Source organism: Hyaena hyaena, unplaced genomic scaffold (genome assembly GCF_003009895.1).
Source record: "Hyaena hyaena isolate Hyena2069 unplaced genomic scaffold, ASM300989v1 scaffold_21, whole genome shotgun sequence".
Taxonomy (NCBI): domain Eukaryota; kingdom Metazoa; phylum Chordata; class Mammalia; order Carnivora; family Hyaenidae; genus Hyaena; species Hyaena hyaena.
Genome location: NW_024080653.1, coordinates 3,486,690 through 3,512,155, shown reverse-complemented (window position 1 = coordinate 3,512,155; position 25,466 = coordinate 3,486,690). Strand labels below are relative to the sequence as shown.

Below are 25,466 nucleotides of genomic sequence, written 5' to 3'. Positions count from 1 at the left end.
GTGCCGTGCGCAGGTTCATGCCATGGGGGTGGCGTCAGGGGGTATCTGGGTCAGAGGTGCTCGCCCAAGGGTGGTCTTGCCCCCGCCTGGGGACGTTTTCGGGTGTCACAGCATGGGGTGCCGTGAAACACCGGGATCCCAGGACGGCCCCGCGGCAGAGGGTGCGGGCAGCGCCGAGGCTGAGAAGCCGCGCTCCCGGCTGTGCCGGAGACATACTCAGGGAGCAGGGGTGCGTGCATCTGTGGGCATGGGTCGTGCGTGCACAAGGGAGAGTGGGCGCAGGCGCATACGGGCCTCCGTGGTCTGACGCCGGGATGCAGAACGGAGCACGTGGCGCCTCTGGGGACGTGGGGACGGAGGGGCGGAGTTCAGAGCCCTGGGGCTGGGCTTGCAGGGCCCAGGCTGCTCAAGGCCATCCCGGGGCCCCCGGGCAAGTCCCCGAGTTGAAGCGTTTAGAGAATTGTGCCCCGGGGGCTTAGGGGCTGTGGGGAGAGCGGCCCCTGACCGTCCCCGGGTGATGACGCCGGGGGTGCCGTCTCCCACGTGCTGTCCCGGCAGGTTCCCCGTGTCCTGCTCTGTGGGCAGAACAGATGCTCCGAGGGGCGAACAGGTGAGGGCGTGAGGTGCTGGCGGAGCCGGAGGTCCCGCCCACGCACCCACCGCCTCGGGGAGTCAGGGCCTGGAGGCCTCGGGTCCTCCTCTGGATGTGCCGAGGGTCCCCACCGCCCTGTCCTCAGGGTCGGGTGGGGTCACACCCACGGAATTCTCGCAGGGGGGCACTCAGAGGCCCTCCCGGATCTGGCGAAATCCCTGCCGTCTCCTTGGGGGGCCTGCCCGGGACTCAGGAGCCGGCCCGCCACCCTGTGCTCCCCCCCTGGCGCCTGTCCCAGACCTACTCTGTTCTGGCAGCGCCGGCGCCCACCCACGGCCGGTGCCTGGCAAGCGTCGGCCCAGACCCCCCACACCCCGGTCACCAGGACCCCAGTCTCGCACCTCGAGGGAAAACAGCACGCCCAGGCGAGGCCGCACCTCCACTCCGCCACGTGCTCGGGGCACCAACGGAGCCCCAGGGTCCCTTCCATGGGACTTGTGGGGCTTGTGATCCGCAGCCGCGATTCTCCTGGGTCCGGAGGGCGAGAATCTGCATTTCTAACTGTCCCCGGGGCCGTGCGATGCTTCCAGGACCTTCCTGTGTCCCGCTGTGGAGAACCACGTGACCAGGCGCAAGCCCCCGCGGGTTCTCTCCCCACCAAGCCCCCCTCCCAGAGACGCCGCAGCGACCCCCGACTCCCAGATGTCCCCGTGGAAGAAAGGCCACCCCAGCTGATGAACCACGGTTCTCCGACCAGGCCCCCCGCGGCTGTTTGACTGCGGGGCGGATTATGTAATCCTCGTCGCCAGGAAATTTACCTTCCTAATTACATTGTGCGAATTTTCATTTGAGTCTGCCTTCCCGGAGCTCAACAGGAATTAGGAGACGGCGAGGGGGTGTCTAGGACCCGCGGCCGCTGGGCGCAGACCCTGGGCCGCACCCAAGGGTGGGTTTAGCGCACCCCCAACCACACCCCCACCTGCCCGCCTCATGTCTGGGGCATCGTGCTTAATATCCTGTTTCACTCACTAGAGGAAGCCCACGGGCCATTAATAATGCTAATATTGCTTGATGAACACGCAGGGAGCAGACCCAGGGATGCCGCCGGGGGTGCAGAGGGCTCTCCCTAGAGGCGCAGAGCCAGATGCCCCGCCCGGGGGCTGCTCGCCGTCACTTGTTCGTATGTCCTCGGTGGGTGGATGGGTTCTCGGTGGCACTCCTGGGGGACGCATGGACAGCTGTCCCGTAGCTTTGTCTTCACGAGGCCCCGGCAGGGAGCTTTGGCGAAGAAAATGTTCTCTCCACCGCACTGAGTAGCCCGGTGTCCACCAGCCCACTGGCATGGGTGCACGGAGAGGCCGCCTGTGCTCGCTCGCTTATAAGCTCCCAGTGGCCTCTCAGGGGGCCTCGGGGCCGGATGGAGGAGGAGCTGAGAATGGAGATCACAGGCGTTGGGGATTGCTGGGAAGGCTTCCCGGAGGAGGTGTTTGAACGCTTGCAGGACGAGGCCTCGGTGCTCACCGGGGAGGAGCAGCAGACAGCACTGTCTGGGGGCCCGCGCACCTCCTAGTGGGGGTCTCTCTCCCTACAGCCGTGTGGTCTGAAGAGGGCCCCTGTGCTTAGAAGGGTTTGCTCTCCCAGTGCCTGTCGGAGGCGGAAGGGGGAGGCTCTGCGAAGGAGCCCAACCAGGGGGCCGGTGGCACCCCCCGTTCTGCCGCCACCAGCCCTGGCGTGCCGGGCGACCTGGCCTCATGCGCTGTCTCCCGTAGACCCAGAGACCCCCACCTGTCCCCGCAGGAGAGCCGCCAGCGCCTCTGGCTGGTTCTTTGTGGCTCGGGCCCACACTCGCACACGGGAAGGGGCGGCTTCAGAGCCCAGGGGGCGTTCGTGAGATACGTCAGGACCGCTGCCCGCCGGGGCAGGCTCTCCGCTTGCTGGCTGACCTCCAGGCCAGTGCCTGTGCCCCCACCGCCTGCTCCTGCAGGGACCCCAGCCTGGGCGGTCCTGGGGGCTGCACGGACCCAGGAGTTGGGACCGGTTGGTGGTGTTCCCTTCTGGCTTGATGGACGAGGATCCAGAGTGAACCTGCTTCCCAGCAAACCTCCCCCCCTCGCCCCCTGCCTCCCAAGCCCCATCAGCCGGACGGCTCCTCGCTGATTTCCCCAGCAGGAGGGGCGCCTGGTGGAGGTGCAGCCCGTAGGAGAAGGGACTTACAGAGTCACGTTATTTGTGGTTTGTATGCAGTGGGTTTAGAGGGAATCACGGCTTAATTGTGCGATTAAGCCACTCACCTGGGGCTCTTCCACCCAGCAGGTTGGGGCAGAGTGTGGCCTCGTGGCCGTGGGCTCTGGCCGCGTGGCCAGCTCCACTCCAGAGGGTGAAGGTGTGGCTCTCTTGGCCCCTGGGGTCCATCAGGCCCAGAGAGTCTTAGCGTCTTGTTCTCTGAGCCCCTTAGCGCCTAGTGGGGCACTAGGACCCTCCTCACAGAGTGGTCTTACGCACACATGATACATAGGCTGACAAAGAAAACTCTTTATTGAAACACACTTAGCAACAGAGAGAGAACCGTGATGCCCGATCTGATTCCTGGCTTCTTTCTCCTGCGTCAAGTAAGCGGGCGCAGGGGTGACTGCGTTCACGCCCCAGCCTGCAGGGTTGGGGTGAGCACGGGGACCACGCGCCGGTGTGTCCGCGGCACAGTGGAAGGCCCTGTGGTTTCTGCTGGCAGCGGCCACGTTCTCAGGCAGTGGCTGTGGCCTGGGCCCGCAGCCGCGTTTGTGGATGGGGCGGTGCCGGCGGCTCAGCGGGGAGTCGGTAGGCTGGGAGAGCACTCCCCCATCCACGGGCGCAGATGCCCTGAGTTGTGCCCCGGGCAGCACACGGGCGCCCGGCACACTCACAGAGCACATGGAGCTTGCACTGAGCACACACACACAGCAAGGGGCACACCCAGAGCATGCATAGCACACCCAGAGCACACACACAGAGCATGTGCAGCACACACGGGGCACCCTCGGGAGCTGCTTTGCGGGCGCCTGGCTGGCCCAGTGGCGTCTTGCTCTGGCCCCGCAGCAGCTCCGAGGCAGCGGCAGCTTCAGGGCGGACGTGCAGGAGCCTGGCCCCAGGCGGGAGACCAGAGCGAGCGTCTCCAGGCTCCCCAGCCCTGTGCCACGCCGACGGAGAGGCAGGGTGCACAGGACGCCTCAGGGACACCGTGGCGGGGACTGGCCCTCGTGCCGAGGGCGCATTGGGAACTCAAGCTGGTCCCCCACTTAAGCCTCATGTGGTCTGTGTGTTTGGGGGGCTGGGCTCCTCCCTCCGACCTTGCAGGTGACGGGGTGACCTGGCCCCATCGCCCACTGGGCAGCTTCCAACGTGCCCATGAGGAAGAGGCTCGAAGCCCTACTGGGAAATGGAGGCTGCGGACAGAGGCGAAGCCACAACACAGGGGAGACCCACGATGCTGGTGGAGTGGGGGGCGGCTGGCGGGGCCGGAGGAGCCCAGTGGGGCCTGTGCCAGGTCGCCCAGGGGCGCAGCAGGACTCAAGGTTATAAACTTGCCGGTGAGGCAGGGACCTGCCCATCTGTGGGGGCTCCGCCTGCATTTCCCCTGAAGTCTCCCGGCCCCGGGGGTGGAGCAGACACGCAGCTGGGCGCCAGAGCCCTCGCGGCGAGGGAAGGAGGAGAGGCCACTGAGAGCCGGTGCCAACAGAGCCCTCGGCCTAGCGGTCCCTGAACGCACTGATGCAGAGTGTGCAGAGCCATCCAGCAGCCCTAATTAATAAAAGACATTAAAGCGCTGCCAGGGCACAGAATGGGTTGGATGGGGCAGTGGGGGAGCGAGCGGGCGCTCAGGTGGATTCGTGACCCCAGCCTCTCACCCAGCAAGCAGCACTGCCCCGCCCCCTTCTCCCTGGCCCGCCGACCGCCGGCCTCCCCCCACCCCTGCAGGAGCCCCTGCCCCAGCCCTGCGCAGAGCCCCCCGCATGCAGTGCTGTGTCCCTGGCCCTCCCCGCACTTGCTCTTGCTCAGACTAGGAAGGTGAATCGGGTGCCCGATGCAGGCAGGCCCCCCTTCCCCTCCCCTCCCCTCCCCTCCCCTCCCCATGGTCTCTGGAGTTTTCCTAGAAGCCCCACATTCAGGCACTTCTTGCTGGTAGCCTCACACCACGGAAACCCCAGATGCCACAGAGCAGGGCTCCCCCCACCACAGAGCCAGCTGTTTAAGACACTTACCTCCCCCCAGGTGGGGAGGGGAGGGCCCAGGTGTGATCACCAGCGGGAAGCATCCGGCTCAGAGGTGGGCTCTCAGTAGGGGCTCAGGAAGCCCTGGCTGGTGGCTGGGTCAGAATGACGTGTGTGAAGCAGGGACAGCGGCAGACAGAGCTCCGGAGCCTTGGGACCAGGAACGGACACCAAAGGCTTTGGATCGTCTCCCAGGCCGTGGGTGGAGGGCACACCCGCTGCTCCCATTCAGATCCCAGCTGGCCCACACGCTGGCTGTGTGCCCACAGGCAGGTAACTTCCGGAGAATGCCAGCTCACCGGTCGTGTGACGATTACGCGAAATTACGCGTTGTTACTGCTTCACGCAGTGCCAGGCTCTCGAAAACCCTCGACCAGTGGCTGTCACTCCCACAATTGCCAGCATTACTGAGCATTTATTAAGCACTTGCTGTATGCCTGAACTGTGTCAGGGGCTCCCTTCCTCATGAAGGGGTCTCCTGGTCCAGAGGTCCACCTCCCCACTGCTGAGATTCTAGAATGTTCAGGTGGGCTCAGGTGCTAAAGCATCACCCTCCACCTGAGTTGCCTGTTCTGTGATAGCAGCCCAGCTGTGCGCTGAGGCGTGCACCAGCACACCCTGTGTAGACCAGCCTCACCCCCAAGTCTCTGACTTTATGCTGCTCACTAGCAAGGACCCCCCACCACCGCCCCCCACCGCACACTCTGGAATAACATCTTGAACTTTGTGGGGGGAGGCATGAGTGTCCAAGAGAGAAGTCTCTGCTGTGAATCTGCTGGGTGGGGTGCAAGGGGGCCCAGATGGGTCTTGGCGGGAGATGGGGGGCTGGGCTTGCCCCCCAGGGCTCCCTGGCTCACCCTCTCACAGCTAGGACCTGGCTTTCCCGGGGTGCCTACGTTCCTGTCCGGCAAGGACACTCTCCTGCCAGTGCCGGAGCTCCAAAAGTTGGGGTCAGAAGCCCATGACCCATGACGATGGCCTGCTTCTGGGCTGAGGACGCACCTGAGTCAGGCAAGAACCTAGCGAGGGAGAACGCCGTGTGCTGTGGCCGCCCACCCTCTGGGCTCCCGTGCTGTAACCCCGGCTGAATCCCGGAGCAGCCCCGTCTTTCTATCTGGGATCGCTGTTGGAACTGTTTATTTCCGTATCTGTGCCCCCCTATGCGTGTGGGGAGCCCTCTGTGAGTCACCAGCCACCCCCTGGCCCAGCCCCTGCTCTTGGTGGGCAGCCCAGGAAATGGGAAGGTTAACCTGAGCCAAATGCCGTGGGGAGGCTAATTAGCCGCCCCTGAAAGTCACCTCATGCATTTCAAATTTAGCTAACGCCCAGGGGGCCTCCCTCCGCAGGGGTGGCTGCTCCCAGAGGCGGGGCTCCATGCTCACTGGCGTGCCCCAGCACCTAGAACCTGGCACCCCGTGGGTCTGCTGTGCATATTTGACAGTGGTGTGCGTGGTGCTCTCCTTGCTCACAGTCCCGCCGGGGCAGATGTAGGACGCCAGCCCGCCTGCACTCCCCGCCTCCCCGCGGCCGACTTCCCCTCTGCCGAGCGGACGGAACGTCCTCCACGGTCCCTTTCCGGGATCCCGGTTGACCCTGGAAGCAGGGCCAGGTTCCACCATCCTGGGAAGCATCCGGAAAACCCAGACCCCCCTGCCCAGTGCTCTTTGAGTCATGGCGGGACGTCTTCCCCAGAACCGAGCATCACGGCAGCGCCGATGCTAGCAGAGCCCTGGCACGGGGACGCGGGGACTCAGGGACGAGAGTCCATGGGCATCTGGCCCGTTCCCTTGACAACATCCTGCCCCCGGCTGCGTCCTCATCCTTTCCCGTAACTTCATCTGTTTCCCCAAAACCTCACTTTCCAGTGATTGGCACGTGAAGAAAACAGGAATGTTCCCCCCCAAGAAGACCACGAAATGTGTTAGTGACTTCCCTCCGTGTCCCTGACTCTTCCCCACCCCTTTCCTGTCTGTCACCCTGAGCGTCCAGACGCTTTCCCACGGTCCCCGGGGTTGTCCTGAGCGGCCCCCTTGCTCCGCGATACCCCCTCCCGTGCCCCCAGGCCAGGCCCTGTCCCTGGGAGAGCGAAGGTGCTGAAGCCACGGGGACAGTTTGGAGAGGCTGCTCGCCGGCCTTCTCTTGCCCGTAAGAAGGAGCAAGCACGGCGCGTTCCTGGACCCGCCCTGGGGACAGCCGTGGCAGGTGCAGCCCGTGGGTGAGCGTCGGCAACGGGAGCGTGAGTCCGTGGACTGCAGTCGTGCTGGGTGGAAGTTTCCAGAAGGCTGACTTTAGCTCCGTGTGTGGAAGAGCTTTCTGGAAGAGCCTCTCCAAGACCAAAGGGGCCTCCGCGTTGGTAGCGAGCAGAACCCAGTGGGTGCCTGGCGGGCAGGTTGGGTGTCAGAGATGGGGCGCCTGCCGCACGTGTGCATGCCTGGGATGGGGGCCGGGGGGCGGGGGCACGGGGCCACCCCACCTCCAGGCTGGGGGTTCAGGGCCGTGAAGTCCCCTGGCTCAGGTGTCACCTGGGGCCCCAGGGACTTGAGTGGCACCTCCTGGCTGCCAGAGGCCAGCCCCGACTGACTCTTCTCTCCCAGGGGGGAGCTGGGGGGCGGGCCAGGAATGCCCACAAAGGGCTCCCTGGACAGGTGTCTCCTGGAAACCAGCCCCCCTATTTTCCTGGCCTGGGAATAGTCAAATGCCACATGCCTCTGGACGAGCAGGCCACGGCCTGGGCTTGGGAAGTTGACATCTGTCCGTCCCGTCACGGTTCCAGCCACGGGGAGCATTTGCAGGGCCATCTCCAAGACCCGGTCCCGGGCCCCCCTCCCCGCTGCCCCCTGCCACGTCCACCTCCATACCGTGAGCGCCCCAGACCTCCTGCTCACTCATCACGTGGCCTGTGGCCTCGGGGTCCCCTCTGTGAAATGCAGCTTGTGACCCCAAACTCTTAGGTCACCAGGAGGTCGCCGAGTCAGCAGGGCACCAGGACAGGCCCTGCTCACCGGGATGCGCCCCGGGGCCAGGCCGGCAGCGGAGCTCAGCAGACGCTGGTGACTTAGGGAGGTAGTGGTGCGCAGGGCATGGCTGCGAGGGTGGGGGTCCCACACCTCACGGGCAGAGTGGGGCGAGCACATTACACCCTAAGAGTTAGGTCCACGCGAGGGCCATTCTGCCTTGCCCCCTCCCCCCCCCGCCCTGTCTGGGAGGCAGCTTTGCCCCGAGGCGGAGAGGTGGCTCACTGCCCAGTCTCCCTGCTGCAGCCTGGCCGCTGGCGCCCTCCTTCCTGGGGTGAGGAGTCCAAGAGGCAATTAGCCTGATTGTCCTGAGGGACTGTGAGCAGAGGGAGCCAGAGGGGCTGTGCAGAGAGAAGGTCCGGGTGGGGCTCCATTGGCTGCCATGACCCCCTCCCCCAACGCCCCTGCTGTTCAGGCTCCCCACCAGCCCAGCCCTTCTTACACATGGGGACCCTCACCCCGCAGCATGGGAACACACTGGCCGGGGGACCTGGGAATTCAGGCTGGGGCAGAGACTCTTCGGGCCAGTGACAGAGGTACTCGGGGGCAGGGGCATCTTAGCTCTAGATCTTCCAGATGAAAGATCCTCCCTCCGAGTCCCTGCCTCCGGGCAGACAGGACACCATCCCCGTCCACAGACTAAGAGGGAGGGCTGAGCCTAGTGTCCCAGAGAAGCTGAGACTCTCTGTACCACAGGCAGGCCCTCGGGGAGCGGGGACCGAGATCAGGCAGTGTAGCCGCGGGACGTCCTCGAGGGGGCCCACCTCCCCCCAGAGATGCCCGCCTGGCCTTTGGGCAGGATGGGTCCCTCCCTCCCACATCACCACATCATCAGGGTCCAAGGGGGAATAGCTGAGTTCACTTATTAAGGAGACTATTTTCAATCGTGTCTGGAGGGGGTCCATGCAGGACCCCAGCGCCAGCGGTGACAGAGCCGCCACCTCGGGAAGGGGTGAGGAGGAAGCGAGGAAGAGGTGATCCGGGCCCCTTGGTCCGGGTCACAGCCAGCCTCCCAGGGAGGGAACCATGGACTAAATACCCCAGACTCACTCCCCTCTGGGCAGACACCAGAGGCCAGGGTGCAGCCCACGCTAAGGTCCTCTCGGGCCAGGGCAGAGCCAGGCTGGCTGGACAGAGGGCAGACGCGACGTGAAGTCACTCACGGAGCCCGCGCCCCGCCCTCAAGGCCAGCCACACGTGACATCTGCGCTCCCCAGTTCCCCTTTGCCAGATGCAGAAACATCGATCTTTCTGGAACTTATCACCTTCCAGCCTCCGTGACTGTGTGCTGGGAGGGGCTGGCTCCTGCTGCAGAAACGCCTGTGAGCGCGGGCTCGGAGGAGCGGCTCCACGAATGTCACTTGGGTTGCACTTAAGTCTCGCTTTGCAGACGGTCATACTCAGTATCGCTTCTCTGCTGGGACATCGGCCCCCGGGCAGCCCTGGCGGCCGCCCCACGGTGGGAAGAGGGAGTTGGCTGGTGGTGTGCTGGCGTCTAACTAACAGCCGCCTCGTCTGGGACATGCCCAGCCCTGAAGGGTGACACTTGCCAATTGGTGGGGTGTAAACACTGGGCAGATTTCATGCTGCCAAGGTGGGGTCACCAAACGTGGATTTGGAAAATGATGCTCGTGAGCCAGAAGGAGCTGGAAGGAGGTGGTTTCAGCCCAGCACGGGCAGGCCACCGCCGTCCACCTGCAGACTCGCCTCGGGGCGTCCCCCGCCCCTGCATCTGGAGTGGGGACGCGTGTGGGACGGGACGCTGTGTGTGCTCTCCTGCTCCGGGACCCGGGCAGGGGCCCTGGTCTCTGTGCCTCCACTTCCCTCTGTAAAAGCAGATATCGAAATACCCGCCTCGCGGAATTGAGAACAAACGTGGGCAGGCTGTACGCCCTCCACTTGCCCGCGGAGTCCGGCCCCCAAGCTTGTCGTGGGGACTCTGCGCGGTGGCACTCAGGGCACACGGAGCGCAGTTGGCGACTGCTGTCACGACCCATTCACTCACCCGCTAGATGTGCCTCTGTCCCGGTCCCACTGCGCATTGTCACGCTCTGGGTGCAGGGCATGCGGCAGCAGGCGGAGTCTGCCTGGAGACCATGTCCTGGGGCAGGAGGCAGACCATGTCGGGACTCAGACACAGAGGAGGACAAAGCCGGGTCAGGGGATGGGGAGCACAAAGCGGGGGCTTCCTGAGAACATGACCCTGAAGGAGGTGAGACCGCCATGGGAGATGTGGGGAACAGTGTCCCTGCAGAAGGAACAGCCAGTGCAAATTCCTTGAGACCAGAACTGGATGTTTATGGGGCAGCAGGGACCCTGTGACCAGCAGAACACCAGCAAGGACGGTGAGGCAGGACCTGAGGACCCAGGAGTGGGGAGGGGGGTCCAGGTCATGCAGGGCCAATGGGCCACGCCGGGACTCGGAGACGGCTGGCTGTAGGGTGGGGGCAGAAGCCGGAAGACTGCGGGACGTCATGGGGGCCGGACCCAGGTGGGAGCAGCGAGTCGGTCAAGGTGGTTGGGTGCTGGGTACGTGCTGAAGGTGCAGCCGACGGGACTTTCTGTTTGATCGTTTGGAGTGGACGAAAAGGTGTCACCCCAGGTGTGGGGCTGAGCACTGGCCTGTGGGCAGGGGGTGTTTCCCAAGATGAGAAGACCCCAAGAGAGGCAGCTGAATGGGGAGGGGGAGGTCAAGTTCAAATTTTGAGTGTTAGGCAGGCAGACTGCTAGCAGCTGTCGGAATTATGGGGAGGAGCCCGGGATGGAGAACTTGGGGTTGATCAACAGATGGCTGCTATTTTATTTTATTTTATTTTATTTTATTTTATTTTATTTTATTTTATTTTATTTTAATGTTTACTTATTTTTGAGGGAGAGGGAGGGAGCAGGGGAGGAGCAGAGAGAGAGGGAGACACAGAATCCGAAGCAGCTCCAGGCTCTGAGCTGTCAGCACAGAGCCCAACGCGGGGCTCGAACCCACGATCCAGTAAATCATGACCTGAGCTGAGGTTGGACACTTAACTGACTGAGCCCCTCAGGTGCCCCCATATGGCTGCTATTTTGAAACGGAGATTAAGACCTCCGGGCAGTGCTTATAGCCACAGAAGAGAGGGTCCAAGGACTGGGCTTTGGGCGCCTTCAGCGTCTGCAGTCTGGGGAGATGTGAGGATCAGGTAAGGCGGATGTAGAAAGAACCTCCACTGAGGCAGGAGAACGAACAGAGAGGGTGGCTCGGCCGAACCGAGAGAGGACAGTGTTTCTAGAGGGGGGTGATCAGCGCCTCCAGCGCTGCCGAGGGGTGAGGTCCAGCGAGGGTTTCAACGTGGCAGACGTGGGAACCTTGACGAAGGTAGTTTCGGGGAACGGTGCCCGGGAAAGCCAGTTTGCAGTGGGGCCAAGAAGGTGCCGGAGGAAAGGAATCGGGGGCCAGAGGTCCAGGCGGCTCACAGGAGAGGTTGCAGTGAATCACCAGAGCCGTGAGCGTGTGTTGGGGGGAAGGGCTGGGCTCCAGGAAATGAACCAGGCCAGCAGGTGAGCATGGAGGTTCCCTCCTGTTTTCTTGAGAAAACGGTTTCCCAGCAAGAGTGAGGATGGTGGGGGATGGAGGGTGGCGGAGGAGGAGCTGACTGGCCACCCAGAGCTGAGTGAGAGCTGAGTGGCAGTGCCAGGCCTGCTTCTGTCCGGAGTCGGTGATCTTAAGTGAATCATTCAGGGTGATCTTGTGTTTCTCTCCAGCAGCGTGGGCCACGGAGTACAGTGGGCAGAGCTGGGTCTTACTGGTTTTATCAGGCAAATGTGATGACAGAGGAGAGGGACAGGTTTGTAAAGGGAGTGGGGTAATGACTGTCCGTCTACTCATCTGTTCATTTGTCCACCCATCCATCCACCACTCATCCATCCATCTGTCTGTCCACCCATTCACAACCATCCACCACTCATCCGTCCATCCACCCATCCATCCGTCCTTCATCCATCCACCCATCATCTATCTATCCATTTATTTATCCACCCATCCTTTCATCTGTCCGTCCGTCCGTCCGTCCGTCCGTCCATCCATCCATCTTTCCATCCATCTATCCATTCATCCCATCTATTCACCTATCCATCCATCTATTCGTCTACCTATTTGTCCACTGGTCCATCCATTCACCCATTCATCTCTCCATCCCCCATCCATCCATCCACCTTTCCATCCATCCATCCATCCATCCATCCGTCCATCCATCCACACATCCACCCATCCCCTGTGCATTGAGACTCCTCTGAGTGCAGTGAAGTCCTGTGCTGAGTGCAGGGATGTGGGAGCAGAGAATGAGTGAGTGGCTCTCATGCTCTGGGAATTTCCAGTCCCCTGGGGAGCCAGACATGTTCACAAGCTGCTCTGAAATGCCGCTGGCTGGGACTCTGCTCAGCTCATGCCTCGGCGCCGAGCCTCTCCTTGACTCTGGCCCCAGCAGACCAAGAAGGAAGGAAGAAAAAGAACGTGGCGACACTGGCCGCACTGCCCTCTCGGGGTCAGGTGCTGACACGCCCTCGAGGGGCACCTAATGACCCCTGCTTTCCTATCCGAGCCCGGCCCAGGGGCCCTCAGCCTGAACTGCACACCAGCACCTTGTGGGCAAGTTTGGATGTAAATGGACTCGGTTGCCCTGAGGAGGGGTCCGGGCATGGGGAGTGCAGCCAGGGTGAGAGCCGCACACTTGACCACCACTGCCTCCAGCCTGGGTGTGGGGGAGACATGAGGCGGGCTGGTGGGGGTCCCCCCAGGACCCACTGAGTCACGCTAACAAGCCTTTATGCCACGCTTCCTCCATCCAGCCACCGTGACGACCTCTTGCGGGGAACTTGTCAAAGAGGATGGATGGTCACCCAGGGCCACCCGGTGGCTGAGAGGGAGCCCTGGCTGTGTAGCCCAGGCTCTGAACTCTGTCGCTTGGCTGTAAAACCTCACACACACCCCTAGAGACACCCCCATGAAGGGCCACCGTTGTGCATGGAGGGGCGGCATAGAATTGAGGGCCAGGCAGCCCGTACCGCCATCCCAGCTCCTGCCATAGCAGTCTGACCCGTCCCTCAGTCCCTGTGCCTCAGTTTTATCAGCTGTGAAATGGGGGACATTGTTCGCCTTGTAGGTCGGAGGGGGATTGGGTGACTTAACGTCTGCAGAGCAGAGAGCGCCGTGTGCTCAGATGTGATTCGTTGTCCTGTCCTGAATGTCCAAATGCCGCAGACACACTGCCTGGTGTCCCACCTTTGTGTCCAGCCCGGGGAGTGCGGGACGAGGGTGGGTCTGCTGTCACTCCGTCCCAAGGGGACCCAGGGAAGAGGCCGCTGGGGAGTGGTGGGGGTGAGAAGACGCAGATGGGAGAGACGCCCCGCTTTGCTGGGCCTTGGAGGAGGCAGGGAAGCAGGAATGCTGGGAAGATGCTAGTGAAGGTTCTAATCAAATATTTATCAGTTAATTGATCTCTGGAGGCTGCTGACAGCGCCCTCCCCTTACCCTGGCCTGGCCCCTCCAGCTCCCCTCACTCCTTGCCCTGGCCCCCATCCCTCCATCCCTCCCTGGCACAGGTGCTCTTCACCTCCCCCTACCTGACCCCTCCCCACCCTGAGCCCACCCCTCCTCCCCCCCAGCACGTCTGCTAATCGTGGGTAACAGGACCTCATGGGCTACTTTGGAGTAGTGGGGGGGGGGGTGTCCAGCAAAGGGCATGCACTCATGAGTGTACGTGTGTGCACACGCGTGTTTCCCTCTGTGGAACTCTGATGCTGCCCTGGCTTCAGTCTCTGCAGACAGAGGTGGGAGCCGGCGGCTTCTCACAGGAGGAGAAGGAGAAGAACAGGATTGTCTGCTCATCAGGCCACCACCCAGCAGGGTCACCCCAGGAGCCAGGGGTAGCGGGCACCGAGAAGGGAGGCGGGCACCTGGGGTCTGGAGGGGCTGGGCTGCCTGGGCCCCATGCCCCCCGCTAGCAGGGAGGTGGGCAGGTGGACGAGTCAGTCGGTGGGGGACAGGACCCCGGCTGGAAGACAGAACACCCAGCCCGGGGCATTCGCACATTCGCCAACACCCTTGTGAGGCCAGGGTATCTCACATTCTGGGTGATTCTCTGAATTTACCGCCCCGCCTCCGGATGGCAGAGTCCGTGAGGCCCAGCCTGCCCATCCAGCCCCGCCCCCCACCATGGCCATGGGCCTGGCGCCCCCGCAGATGCCCAGTAAGCAGTTACTGGTGAATGAGTATAACCGATAAAGGACAGGGCGGAGAAGGGGCACCCGTCCCTTGGGGGTGGGGGGAGGGGGATGGGCAAGGAAACACACCCGGAAACCTGCCTGGTCCGTCGGCGTGATGGGAGTGCACGGGGCTCCTCCCCCAGGGAGACGTCAGGAAAGCAGCCATCAGTCTGTGCAAGGGTCCTTCCGCAGGCGGGATTCTCAGAGGTGGCACTCTCTCCCCCAGGGACAGTCTCAGAAAGCAGAGAGCGCCTCGCCTGCTCAGAGGGGCTGCTGCACACCTGCCCTCCCTCCACCTCCCCTCTGACAGTGCAAGGACCCCAGTCCCTTCTCTGGGGCCAAGGCACTTCCTCCCAGGGCCACATCAGGGGATCCCACAAGTGCCCAGGTTGCAGTGGGAGGTCTGGGGTGCGGGCGAGACCTTGCTTTGCTGACAAGCCCCCAGGTGATGCTGCTGGGTCCGAGCTCCCCATTTGAAGGTCATCTGCTCCGTGGCTTTGCCGGGACCCTCCCTAGGGCCTGGGACAGCAGGCCTGCAAGGGCAGTGTGGGGTCTTCTGAAGATGTGCTCCGGGATTGTTGTAGAGATGCACCCAGAACCTTCCGTGCCCTAAGGACCGCACCTCACTATTGGGGCCATCGTGGTGGCCACGTTGTTCGGGGCTCCAAGTTCTTCGGGATCGACTCTTAAATCTCCCGGGCAGAGGCTGTGATGTTCTCCTTCACCTCCTTTACCAATGGGAAAACCAAGGCTTTGATCAGGGAGGGAGAGGGGGTAACGAGAGAAACGCTCTGTGTCTTGTCTGGATCAGTGTCTCCTGGTGGGGTGGCTTCACAGGAGGTCAGCGCCCGCTGACACTGGGTAACACATACATGACACCGCCAGTGTTCTTTCCTACAACTTCATGTGACTTTACATCCTCAGGTCTGACAACGCCAAGTGTATGCATCAGTGGTCTCAAGTCCTAAGCTCCCCAGACACCCCCCGCCCCAGCAGTCACCTCCGCGGCTCCGATCTGGAACCCCATGTCGGGGAGTCCCCCACGAATCCCCCCCCCCCCGCCACCGCTCAGCCCGTGAACCGTCAGAAGGAAGGTGGGCAGGGACGCGGCCCGCCAGCCGTCTAACCAGGCTGCTCTCTCTGCCTCCGCAGGGCAATCAGGACGCCACGGCTCCGCCTGAAGCGATGGCCCAGCCCTACCCCCCCGCCCAGTACCCCCCTCCGCCACAGAACGGCATCCCCGCCGAGTATGCACCACCCCCTCCGCACCCCACGCAGGAGTACTCGGGCCAGACGCCGGTCCCCCCGGAGCACGGCATGACCCTGTACACACCAGCGCAGACACACCCCGAGCCGCCACCGGGCCCCGAGGCCAGCACACAGCCCATCGCTGGGGCCCAGACTGTGCCGGTAAGGGGGCCCCTGGAGCCAGCCCAGAGTGCCGGGGGGCGTGCCCACCCCGAGGGGAGGCTCAGCCGGGCGGGAGGGCAGCTGGAGGGGCCGGGAGGGGCCTCTGTGGTGGAGAGGTAGTCCTCATCCCCAGGGAGGGGCTCACAGCCTTGGGGCTCTCCTCCTGGACACAAAGAGACTCCCACAGCAAGGGCCAGGCACGGCGGGGTGGGCAGTGACCCCGAGGCCGGCCGAGGCCCAGGCCGGGGTGTCTGCAGGCGGGGACGGGGCGGCGGGAAAGGAGCCTGGGGGGCGGGGTGCCTCACGTGTCTCAGGTTGCGGGCATGGCGATCACTTCTAATCACCCGTAATCTACCTGCTTGGCTACCCTCCAATCAGAGCCTCAATTATGTGGTTGTAACGCGGCTCCGAGGAGAAAGTGCTGAGCCTCATGCTTCTCCGAGATTCCCTGACAGCGAAGGATTGTGGCGCGGAGCGGCCAGCCTGGGTGGGGTGGGCGTCCCAAGAGGGCAGCCCCTCCCGGGGACCAGCCAGAACCCGGCCTGCTTCACCCCTTCCCCAGCCCTCCCCAGTGCCTCCTCCAGGCGCCCGCCCCTGCCCGCCCCGGGGCGTTGGGGGCACTGGGCTGTCCCCGCTGGCTCCCTCCCAGCGCTGGCTGGCGGGGGCTGGGCAGGAGGCCAGCACGCCCTGTGCCGCCCGCGAGGGCACCGCCCTGGCAGCGTCCCGAAGGGCGCCCCTGGCCTGCGCCCCCTCAGCCCTCCCCCTGCTCCAGCCTGGCTGCCAGGGGAGGGGGGAGCACCGTGTGGATCCAAACACTACCCACCCTCCCTGTGTGGGTGCATCTGCCCGCTGGGCCGGACCCTCATCTGGGGCCCAGCCGGAGCCCCTCCTCCCCGTGTGGAGCGCCGCCAGCCTGAGTTGGACTTTTCCACTGTCCACGTCCCAGCGTCCCGTGGACGCCGTTCCCCCCCCCCCCCCAAGGATTCCTACAGGTGGAAAAGGCGAGTTCTAGGACCCAGAGCTGAAACGTACATCTGGGCCGCTCTGCTTCTGATTCCTGAATCCCACGAGCGCGTGTGCTCTCGCCAGAGCCGGAGGGGGCTCCCTGGGGACCGTCAGTGCTGGAAGACTGTCCCGTTCTGACGGGCTCCGGTGGACAGCGTGTATCTGGCCACGCCTCCCATGACGTGACCTCCTCCTGAACAGTGAGAAATTCGCCCTGGGAACAAACACAGGAGATGATGGTCAGACCATCAGATGCCACAGAGTGTGGGCCGACCGCGAAAACCCGCACAGCCGAAACCAGCCAGGGGCCTGCTGGACACCTTGTGCCACCCGACGCAGCCTAACTGCGGAAAGCACGAAATCTTCCTTCACTCGGCAGACGGTTGTAGGGGGCGTGCACTGAGCCGGCGTTGGGAGTACACGGAAGGAATGACTGTCCCTGCCCTGTGGTGGCCACTGGTTCCCACCAGTCAAGGACATAAGTCAACAAGGGGCCAGTCATGGGACAGAGTGTGGGTCCTGGAGGGGACTCAGGAGCCCCAGAAAGGATTTGTGCTGAGTCCTGAGAATTGAGCCTCCCAAGGAAACCTCCCAGGCCCAGTTGTGAACGGGGCAGCCTTGACCTTCCTTCTGTCGGCTCCGGCCTCTCCAAGCCCTGCAAGGGCGTCAGGGTCTGTAGGTCTTCCGTCGGGGGATTCGGAGGAGAGAGCGGGATTCACGATGTCCCCGGGGCCAAGCGAGCCCCGCAGGTGAGGCCAGCGATCAGCAGAGGAGCTGGAGACACCCAGGCAAAGAGCTCGGCCAGCGCTGGGGGCGCGATGCTCAGCCCCTGGAGCGTCTCTGCAGGCGGAGGCTCCCACCTTCGGAGGAGCAGGAGACCTTACTCTAAGGTCCCGGTAGCCACCTTCTTCTTCCCAGAGAAGCGCCCCGGGCTCCCAGCTGAAGGCCGAACACATCCTTGCGGGAGGGGCCCCCAGCTCACTGCAGCGTCCTCTCTGCCTTCCCAGGCAGCTTGGTGTTGGGATGGGGGGGTGGCACCGGCCAGCAGGTGGTGCTCGAGGCCACCTGCCCTCTCCTGTGTGTGGATTCCGTTTGTCATCACAGGGTCTCTGGCAAAAGCAGCAAGGAGGGGCCCGTGTCCCTACTCAGCAGGGACCCCTGGGGTACAGGTTGGGGACCTCCTCCCCAGAGCAGCCGTTCATTCAGGGTCATGCAGGTCCCCTGCAAGTGTTCTCTCCCTGCCGCCTGCCCACCCTGAACCGCGGCACAGCCAGAAGCGCTTCTCCCCTCGGAAACTGCCTCCACCCTCCCTGCCTCCCTCTGTGCCCTGAACCCTGGGCCTCGCCCCTCCCCCGCTAGCAGGGGCCCCTTTGCACTTGGCTCCTGGCTTTACGCAAAAAGAAAAGGGTGGACTTTGGTTGCAGCGCGGAGTGGAAAATGTATCCAGCCCCGGTCCCCCCGCCCTGAATACAGGGTGTGAGCAGACAGTGCCGTCGGTCAGCAGCAGTGCAGCAGGTGCAGTGGCCAGCAGAGAGCTCCTAGAACATTCTGTGGTCCGGTGTCCACAGTGGGAGCGCACAGCTCTGCCCGAGGAGGGGGCTGCCCCTTACGACGAAGAAGACGTCACAAACCAAAGGCCCGAGGCCACCCACGCGTGGAGAATGCCTCCTCCCTGGCCTACTCGCCACCCAGAGGGATGAGCCGTGTCTAGCAAGCAGCTGACGGTCATTACATGAGTCCCCGGGGGACCGAGGGGGCCTCTGGGGGAGCAGGGGTGAGGGGGCTGCAGAGAAATCTTTCCAAGAGTGGCTTCATCTTGTGTCACATCAGCAAGCCTTGGCTCTGTCAACAACGGGCCGCTGGGTCCTTGCCTGCTGTCTGAGTCCCCGCCGGACCACTGGCCCCTGCTCGACTTGCCTGGCCTCTCGCTGTGCTGAGTGAGCTTGGGGAGGCCCGGGCGAAGGGGGCTGCAGGCTCCTCTGAGGGTGGAGATGCCGGGGTGGCATGTGGACCCTGCCCCTGGCCCCACTCATGATTCATCCCCCAGGACCCCCCAACACTCATTCCCCCTCCTGGCCCTCAGCTGACTCCCCTTAAAGGCCTCTACGGGGGGCCCGGAGGAGGCCCCTGGACCGTGGAGACCCACAGTGGGCTCAGCCCTGCTATGAGGACGGGTGAGGGTCAGTCCAGGCAGACTGCAGGTGCCTCGCCTCGGCAGCGCCCTCCCTCGGACTCGCCCCCCCTCCCACCCCCTGGAATCCCCCCCAACCCCCCCCTTTGGGTGCAAGCTGGCCAAGCTGACCACTGCCCTCTGCTGGTCTGAAGCCAGCATTACATGCCCCTCCCTGGCTGAATCCCCAAATCCGGCGGGGAGGGGGGGGGCATTCTCTTAATCACCTGTACCTGAAGCAACTGAGGACGTGGGTGTGTCGGTGTGTGAAGTGCACTGGGCGGAGCAGGGGTGACAGAGGGCACTGGACCCACCCTGACCACTGCACAGAAAGAGCCACGCTTTGTCGTCACCAGAAAGAGAGTCAACGGATGCGTGGCCGGCCCTGGCCTGATTCAGGGGCACGGTCGAGCCTCTGGGGGACTAGCACACGCTTGCCCTCTGCACAGAAGAGCGGGACCAGCGGGACCAAGGGAGGAGGACAGGTGGGCGCGCTGGGCCGTTGGGCACCTGCAGGTCCCGGCTGGGCAGGAGGAGCTCCCTGCGGGTCCCCCAGGCGCCCAAAGGCAGCTGCCAAGCCTTGCTTCCGAAGCCCCGCCACCCACCCCCACCCCAATGGCTCCTGTGGCTGGTGGGTGGCCCCCGGACCCTACAGCCCCACCCTCGGACACACGTCACTCCTGCCCGCCGGTAGGAGGGCTCAGAGAACACACACTCGGCAGAACCGGGCCCACGGCTCATGCGATGGCCTCCCCGGGTCCTGCACGTCCCCAGGTGGACAGGACAGTGGCTTCAAACCACACCTGGGATCGCACACTGTGTGCTGCAGACCTGAGTGTCAGGGACCTCTGAGCGGGTGCTCCAGCACCCCCCCCCCGCCCCGTGGAGGGGTGTCCTCACCTCTGTCGGTGGCCCTGGAGCTGATGACATCCACTCCCCTCGCCTATGCCGCCCTCGGCCCCGGAACGTGGTCAGAGGCCTCCGGGCCAAGTGCAGGATCAGGGGAGCAGCCCCTCCTTCCAGAAAGGATGAACGGGTTGGCCATTGAGGGCAGCCACTCAGGAGCCCACAGACAGACCTCGGGCCACTAGCCTTGGACAAGGCTCCGCCTCTCGGGCTCCAGGAAGCCTCAGGCACAGGGGCCTCCCCCTGCTCAGCCACCGAACTCTGGGAGCCCTCTGGTACCGGCCAGCACCCCCTTGCTTGCCAGCAAGGAACCCCAGCAGAAAGGAAACATAAGCACAGTGGCAGTTCTCGGAGGCCCATGGGAAGTCATGCCTGGGGTCTCTGCACTCCGACCACCATCGCTGTCAGCTGCTCCTCCGTCCCTCTGCCGGGGGGGAGGACATGACCCCCAGCACCTCCACCCTTACGAACTCCAGCGTGGGCCTCGGGGGACCCTCTGCCTCCGCCCCCTCCGGACACATCAGAAGAGCTCAGGGTGGCTCTGTGGGCCCCAGGGCGCCCCTCATGCCTCCAGCCGGGGTCCCGTGTGAGGGGCAGACCCCGGACAAGGACGCAAGGCCAGCAGAGTGCTAGCGACATGACCCCAAGAAAGCCTTGGCATCCCGGCCGGGGACCTGGGGACCCACCCACCGTGTCTGTCACCGGCTGACGGCAGCTCCTGGACGCTAACACTCCCACGTGCCTTGCCAGGAAGCTGAGCCACAGTGAGACTCAGGGCTGGCGGTGCTGGCGTGTCACCGTGAGCGCCCCCACGGCAGGGCACCCTGGCCCGTCACGTACTCGGCCACCAGGCCCATGTCGGTGGGGCCCCGTCGATGCTGTCAGCTCTGCGCTTCCGCAGGGACAGAACCAGGCTGAGGGCAGGCTGCTGGTGCGCCGGTGGCCTGTCCCTGCAGCTGAGGGTCCAGGTGCTGAGCGGCAGAGGGGCTGGGATGAGGGGCAGCACCTCACGGACAGGTGTGCCTGGGGGAGGGCCCTGAGATCTCTGTACCTTCTCATCAGGCCCAGAAAGCCGGAAAGGCCCCCAAGCTCCCAGAACCTGGGTTGTGTGAGTGAGGCTAAGGGCAAACCCGTGACTTTGAGTCATGAGTCGGTGCAGCCAAGGGACCGTTAAGGTCAGACCTCTGTGCACAGGGCTGAGCCAAGCCATGGGCAGCACACCCAGCTAGGGAGGCGACCCCGGTGGTGTCGGCCACGGCCACGTGCAGAGACCTGGAGGCGGGGCCTCGGAGGTCAGGGTGCCGCCGTGTGTGCCGTACCTAGTGAGAACCGCCTGCCCAGCCCCCTGTGGACCCCAGCCCCACGATGGGGAGGCCCAGGGAGTTGGAGGGTCTGGCCTTTGGAGCCTCCTCCCCCACAGGACGGGGGCTGACAGGGGTAGCTCACAGCCCGGGTCCTGTCCCCGCAGCAGACAGACGAGGCGGCACAGACGGACAGCCAGCCGCTCCACCCCTCCGACCACACAGAGAAGCAACAGCCCAAGCGGCTACACGTCTCCAACATCCCCTTCCGGTTCAGGGACCCCGACCTGCGGCAAATGTTCGGGGTGAGTGCCCCCTGGGTACAGCCCGGCTCTGACCTAAGCCTGCAGGGTGGAAAGGAGGAGGAGTGGCAGCCAGACACCCGCCCAGCACATCGCACCCCTGTCCTCAGAAGCCCCTGGGGCTGCGGCGGCGGCAGCTAGGTTATTGCTCTGCAGCGGCGTGATGGGCTCCCAGGACCCTGGTGCCCCCAGAGGGCATCGGGAGGGGCAGCTCGGGCTCCTGGCCTCACGAGGCCCAGCAGCCGTCCAGCCTTCCCTCTCCTGTGCACCTGCGGGCTGAGCACTCACCCTCTCTGGGCCTGTGTCCTTGGGGCTCTGGACAGACGCTCAAACCCTGGGAAGCAAGCACGCACCCCTTTCCTTCTGGATTCTCCCAGATGGTTCCTAGACCCGGGGCTTTAGGATTTCAGCCAGTGTCTCACAACGAGCAGGGCGGCCCTTCTGTCTCGTGGTCACTTTGTTGGGCCACTTGACTTGAGCGCCACGCAGGTGCGGAGCCCACCAGGTGCCCGGGTGCCTGGCGGGTGAGTGGGCGGGCACGTGGGCGGGCACCAGCCAGGCCATGCACCCCAGAACAGCGCAGCCACGACACAGCGGGCGCCTGGCCCGCATTTCTTCCCGCGCCTCCCCCCTCCTCCCAAACCCTCTTCCCTGCCAACGGCACTGTGCCCACCCCCACCCCTGCCACAAGCCAGGCAGGCCCTGGCCCCCAAACCCCAGCCCCCGACCCCGATGGGACTTGTCAAAGGGAAGGTGCCCTGAGGGTGGCCTCAGGGTGGACCTGGCACCCACGCCTTGCCCCCACTAGCCACTCCCCTTCTTGGAGGCCACCCCCCATCGGATTTGGGGCTTAGACACAGGGAGGGGCTGCTGGGATGTGGAATCATCAGGATTCTGCCCCGCTCGGCCTGGACCCTGGCAGCTGCCAACCTCTTTGAGCCCGGGGCCCCCAGTTACAGCTGCCATCATTCAGAGCTAGTCCTGATCTCAGTCCCCAGTTCATGTCCCATCCCTCTTCCCCATACAACAGACACCTACTGGCATCAGCTCGCCTGTCCCCTCACCAGGATGTCAGCTCCCCTGTCCCCGCACCAGAGCATCAGCTCACCTGTCCCCTCACCAGGATGTCAGCTCACCTGTCCCCTCACTAGGATGTCAGCTCCCCTGTCCCCGCACCAGAGCATCAGCTCACCTGTCCCCTCACCAGGATGTCAGCTCACCTGTCCCCTGTCCCCGCACCAGAGTATCAGCTCACCTGTCCCCTGTCCCCTCACCAGAGCATCAGCTCACCTGTTCCCTGTCCCCGCACCAGGATGTCAGCTCACCTGTCCCCTCCCTGGAGCATCTGTTCCCCTGTCCCCTCACCGGGGCGTCTGCTCCCATGTCCCCTCACCGGGGCATCAGCTCACCTGTCCTCTCACCAGGATGTCAGCTCACCTGTCCCCTCACCGGGGCGTCAGCTCACCTGTCCCTTCACCGGGGCGTCAGCTCCCCTGTCCCTGCACCAGGATGTCAGCTCCCCTGTCCCCGCACGAGAACAGGCACCGCCCTCCCTGTTTCAGCCCTCGTCAGAGCTGGGATTGCATGGCTGTCCTGCTCCCTTGACACCCTCCTCCCTGTGTGGGACGAGGGGAAGCCCATCGCTTACATGCACTGGAGGCCTCGGCCAGGCCTCTCGGGACCTGGTTTCAGGGATTTGGCTTCACAGGTTCGTGGTCTCATGTGACAGTGAGAGGCAGGGCGGCCCCGGGGGTGGATCTGGCCGGTGATGGGGCAGGAGGGGTCAGCCAGAGCATCTGGGCCTGCCTGGCCAGTATGTCCTAGTCAAGTAGAGGAGTCTGGGGCCAGTTCTGTCCTGCACCCCACACAGCCCAGCCCCAAACAGCACAGGCCGCTGGCAGCATCCCTCCATGGTGCTTTGTCTCTTCTGAGGACTCCGGCTCATTACCTTTTGGGAAGGACCTATCTGTAGCCCTTTACCCTTTAGTATGAGTTAGAGGTGGCTGACAGTAACTTGGGGCAGAGTCCAGGCAGGGAGAGGAGAGGGACTCCGGCTGCACCCTTTCCCAGTCCTCAGCCCCCACGCGGCTCTCAGACAGGCGGGGGAAGCGCTCTCCATGAGAATATGGGGAGGGGTCTCCGGTCCCCCCACCATGCTAGCCAAGAGCCCCTTCTACTCCCTGCAGGAGGCTGGGGCATGGGGGTGGTGGGGGAGGGCCTGGGGCCAGACCTGGGCAGCAGGCAAGGGTCTCCTGAGAAGCAGGCGTGCGGCCGGCAGTCTTAACCCACATCCCCTGTCTCCCCACCCACCCCTCTCTGTCTCTGCAGCAATTCGGAAAAATTTTAGACGTGGAGATCATTTTTAACGAGCGGGGCTCCAAGGTGGGTGCCGCCCAGAGGCCGCCACCATTACAGCGCCGGCTGTAGGTCCCGCCAGGCTAACGTGTGAAATGTGCGTTTCCTTCCTGGAGAGCTTCGAGCCCGAGGACCCCTGAGCTACACCGGTGCTTGTACTCCCCGCTCCTCCCCCGCCCCCCACCCTGCTGTCTGTGTTGTTGCTGCAGCTGCGATGCTTTCTCTCTGAGCTGCCAGGACCTCTCTGTCCGCGCCTCCCGCTGAGCCCCGGGGCCCCACCCGCCTAGCCGCCCCTCCAGGGGGCCGCTGGCCTGCCTGGGAGCTGGCCGGGAGGCTTGTGGGCCAAGACAGGCCCTGCTCCCTGATCAGGGAAGGGAAGACCCCCATCCAGGCTCCTAGGGGGACGGGAGGGGGGGGCTGCCCCCAGGAGGCCCTGAAACCCGGCCTTGCCCCCACCAGGTGGCATTAGGGTGACAGTCCTGGCCCCTGGCCAGGTTAGCATCTTTTTCACGGCTTTGGCCTGTCCTCTCGGAGGCGCCAGGCGGTCAGCTGGGGCCGGGCTCAGGCCAGGCCAGCAGCTGTCCCCGCCTGGGGCCGTCCCCTCCTGGGCATCCTGGCGGTACCAGAACTGACCTCCGGGCTGCCGACCTCTCCTTCAACTCACCTGACTCAGTCCCTCTCTCTCTCTCTCTCTCCCTCCCCCCTCTCCCCTCCCCCTCTCCACTCCCCTCTCCCCCTCCCCACTCCTCCTTTTTTTTTTCCTTTCTCTCATCCTTTCTCTCCGTGTCTGTCCTTCTCCGCTCACAGGGTTTTGGGTTTGTAACTTTTGAAACTAGCTCAGATGCTGACCGAGCCCGGGAGAAGCTGAATGGGACGATCGTAGAGGGACGGAAAATTGAGGTGCTCAGATAAGTGTGCTGTGCAGGGCGCGCCCTCGAGAACTGTCACCCAGATCCCCCACCCCAGCCCTGCGGCCACCCTGTGGAGAGCCAGGCCAGGGTCCCCAGGGCCGGGAGACGGGGCGGGGCGGAGGGGGCAGAGCCCAGCCCCCCTCCTGCTACCCCTCCTGGGCCTACACTTCAGGCCCACCCAAGGGCCCCCTCACTCTGGTTTCTGGAAGAGGCCCCCCAACTCGGGGAGTCAGCCGGACACTGGGAGAAGCCCCCCAGAATAGCACGTTTGGGGCTGGCCGGCTCCAAGCACCACAGCAGCCTAGTCCGTCCCCCAGTTGGGAGGTGCTCTTAACCCCCCGCCCCTCCCTCCCGGGAGAAGCAGCTGTCCCCTGTCCTCCCTGTCCCCAGCTGCCAGGGCTGGAAAGGGACCTAGCCCAGAGGAGGAGCAGAGAGAGGGGACCACGGGTCCCCTTCGGCACCCCCTTCCCCCTTCCCCGGTGGGCTGCCCATCCCCTCCCGAAGTGCTGCGGCCTAGGAGCTGGGCGCCTGGACAGGCGGGGCAGCGAGGGGCAGCCAGAGGGGAGGGGTCCGCAGCAAGCGCCGAGTCCGTGGGAAGAGAGCTGGCAGGGCCTGGCGGGGAGGGTTCCAGAAGCAGCAGGTACTTGAGGCGCCGACCTCTGCCAGTCTCTGGTTCAGCGCCCGGTGGGCACCCGAGGGTGCAGGCCCAGGCCCAGGGGCTCACACTGGTCGTGGGGGAGGCAGTGTGCCCCCCCCTCCTCTCTTGAGTTCCACCACGTGCCCTGTTCTCTACCTGCTTCCACAGCGGCCGAGCCCCGCCCTCCCCACACCCCAGTCTGGCCCCTGCAGGGGCTCAGAAGCCTGGAGACAGGACCCGCCCCCTCGGCGCCCGCCTGCCCCCTCTCCCAAGGGGCACACGTCTCCCATAGAGAACTCTGCTGGCCGCAGGGGAATGGGGCGCCTCCCCCCACAAGAGGGGTGCCCATGACTGGGAAGGCCCTGGCAGCCACCGAGGACACAGA

The 25,466-nt window shown here is 64.3% G+C and overlaps 1 protein-coding gene across 7 annotated transcripts in view; it reads left to right on the top strand.

Moving 5' to 3' along the window:
* Positions 1–25,466, top strand: part of RBFOX3 (RNA binding fox-1 homolog 3) — a 437,228-nt gene that overhangs the window by 400,231 nt on the left and 11,531 nt on the right. For 4 of the 7 annotated variants that reach the window (XM_039226511.1, XM_039226515.1, XM_039226510.1 and 1 more), the window contains exons 5-8: positions 15,237–15,494; positions 21,044–21,181; positions 23,507–23,560; positions 24,341–24,433. In XM_039226511.1, the coding sequence (XP_039082442.1) occupies positions 15,270–15,494; positions 21,044–21,181; positions 23,507–23,560; positions 24,341–24,433 (510 nt within the window). In that variant the 5' untranslated portion in view covers positions 15,237–15,269. The remainder of the gene's footprint in view (positions 1–15,236; positions 15,495–21,043; positions 21,182–23,506; positions 23,561–24,340; positions 24,434–25,466) is intronic. The other 3 variants (XM_039226516.1, XM_039226513.1, XM_039226514.1) reach the window with 2 other exon arrangements.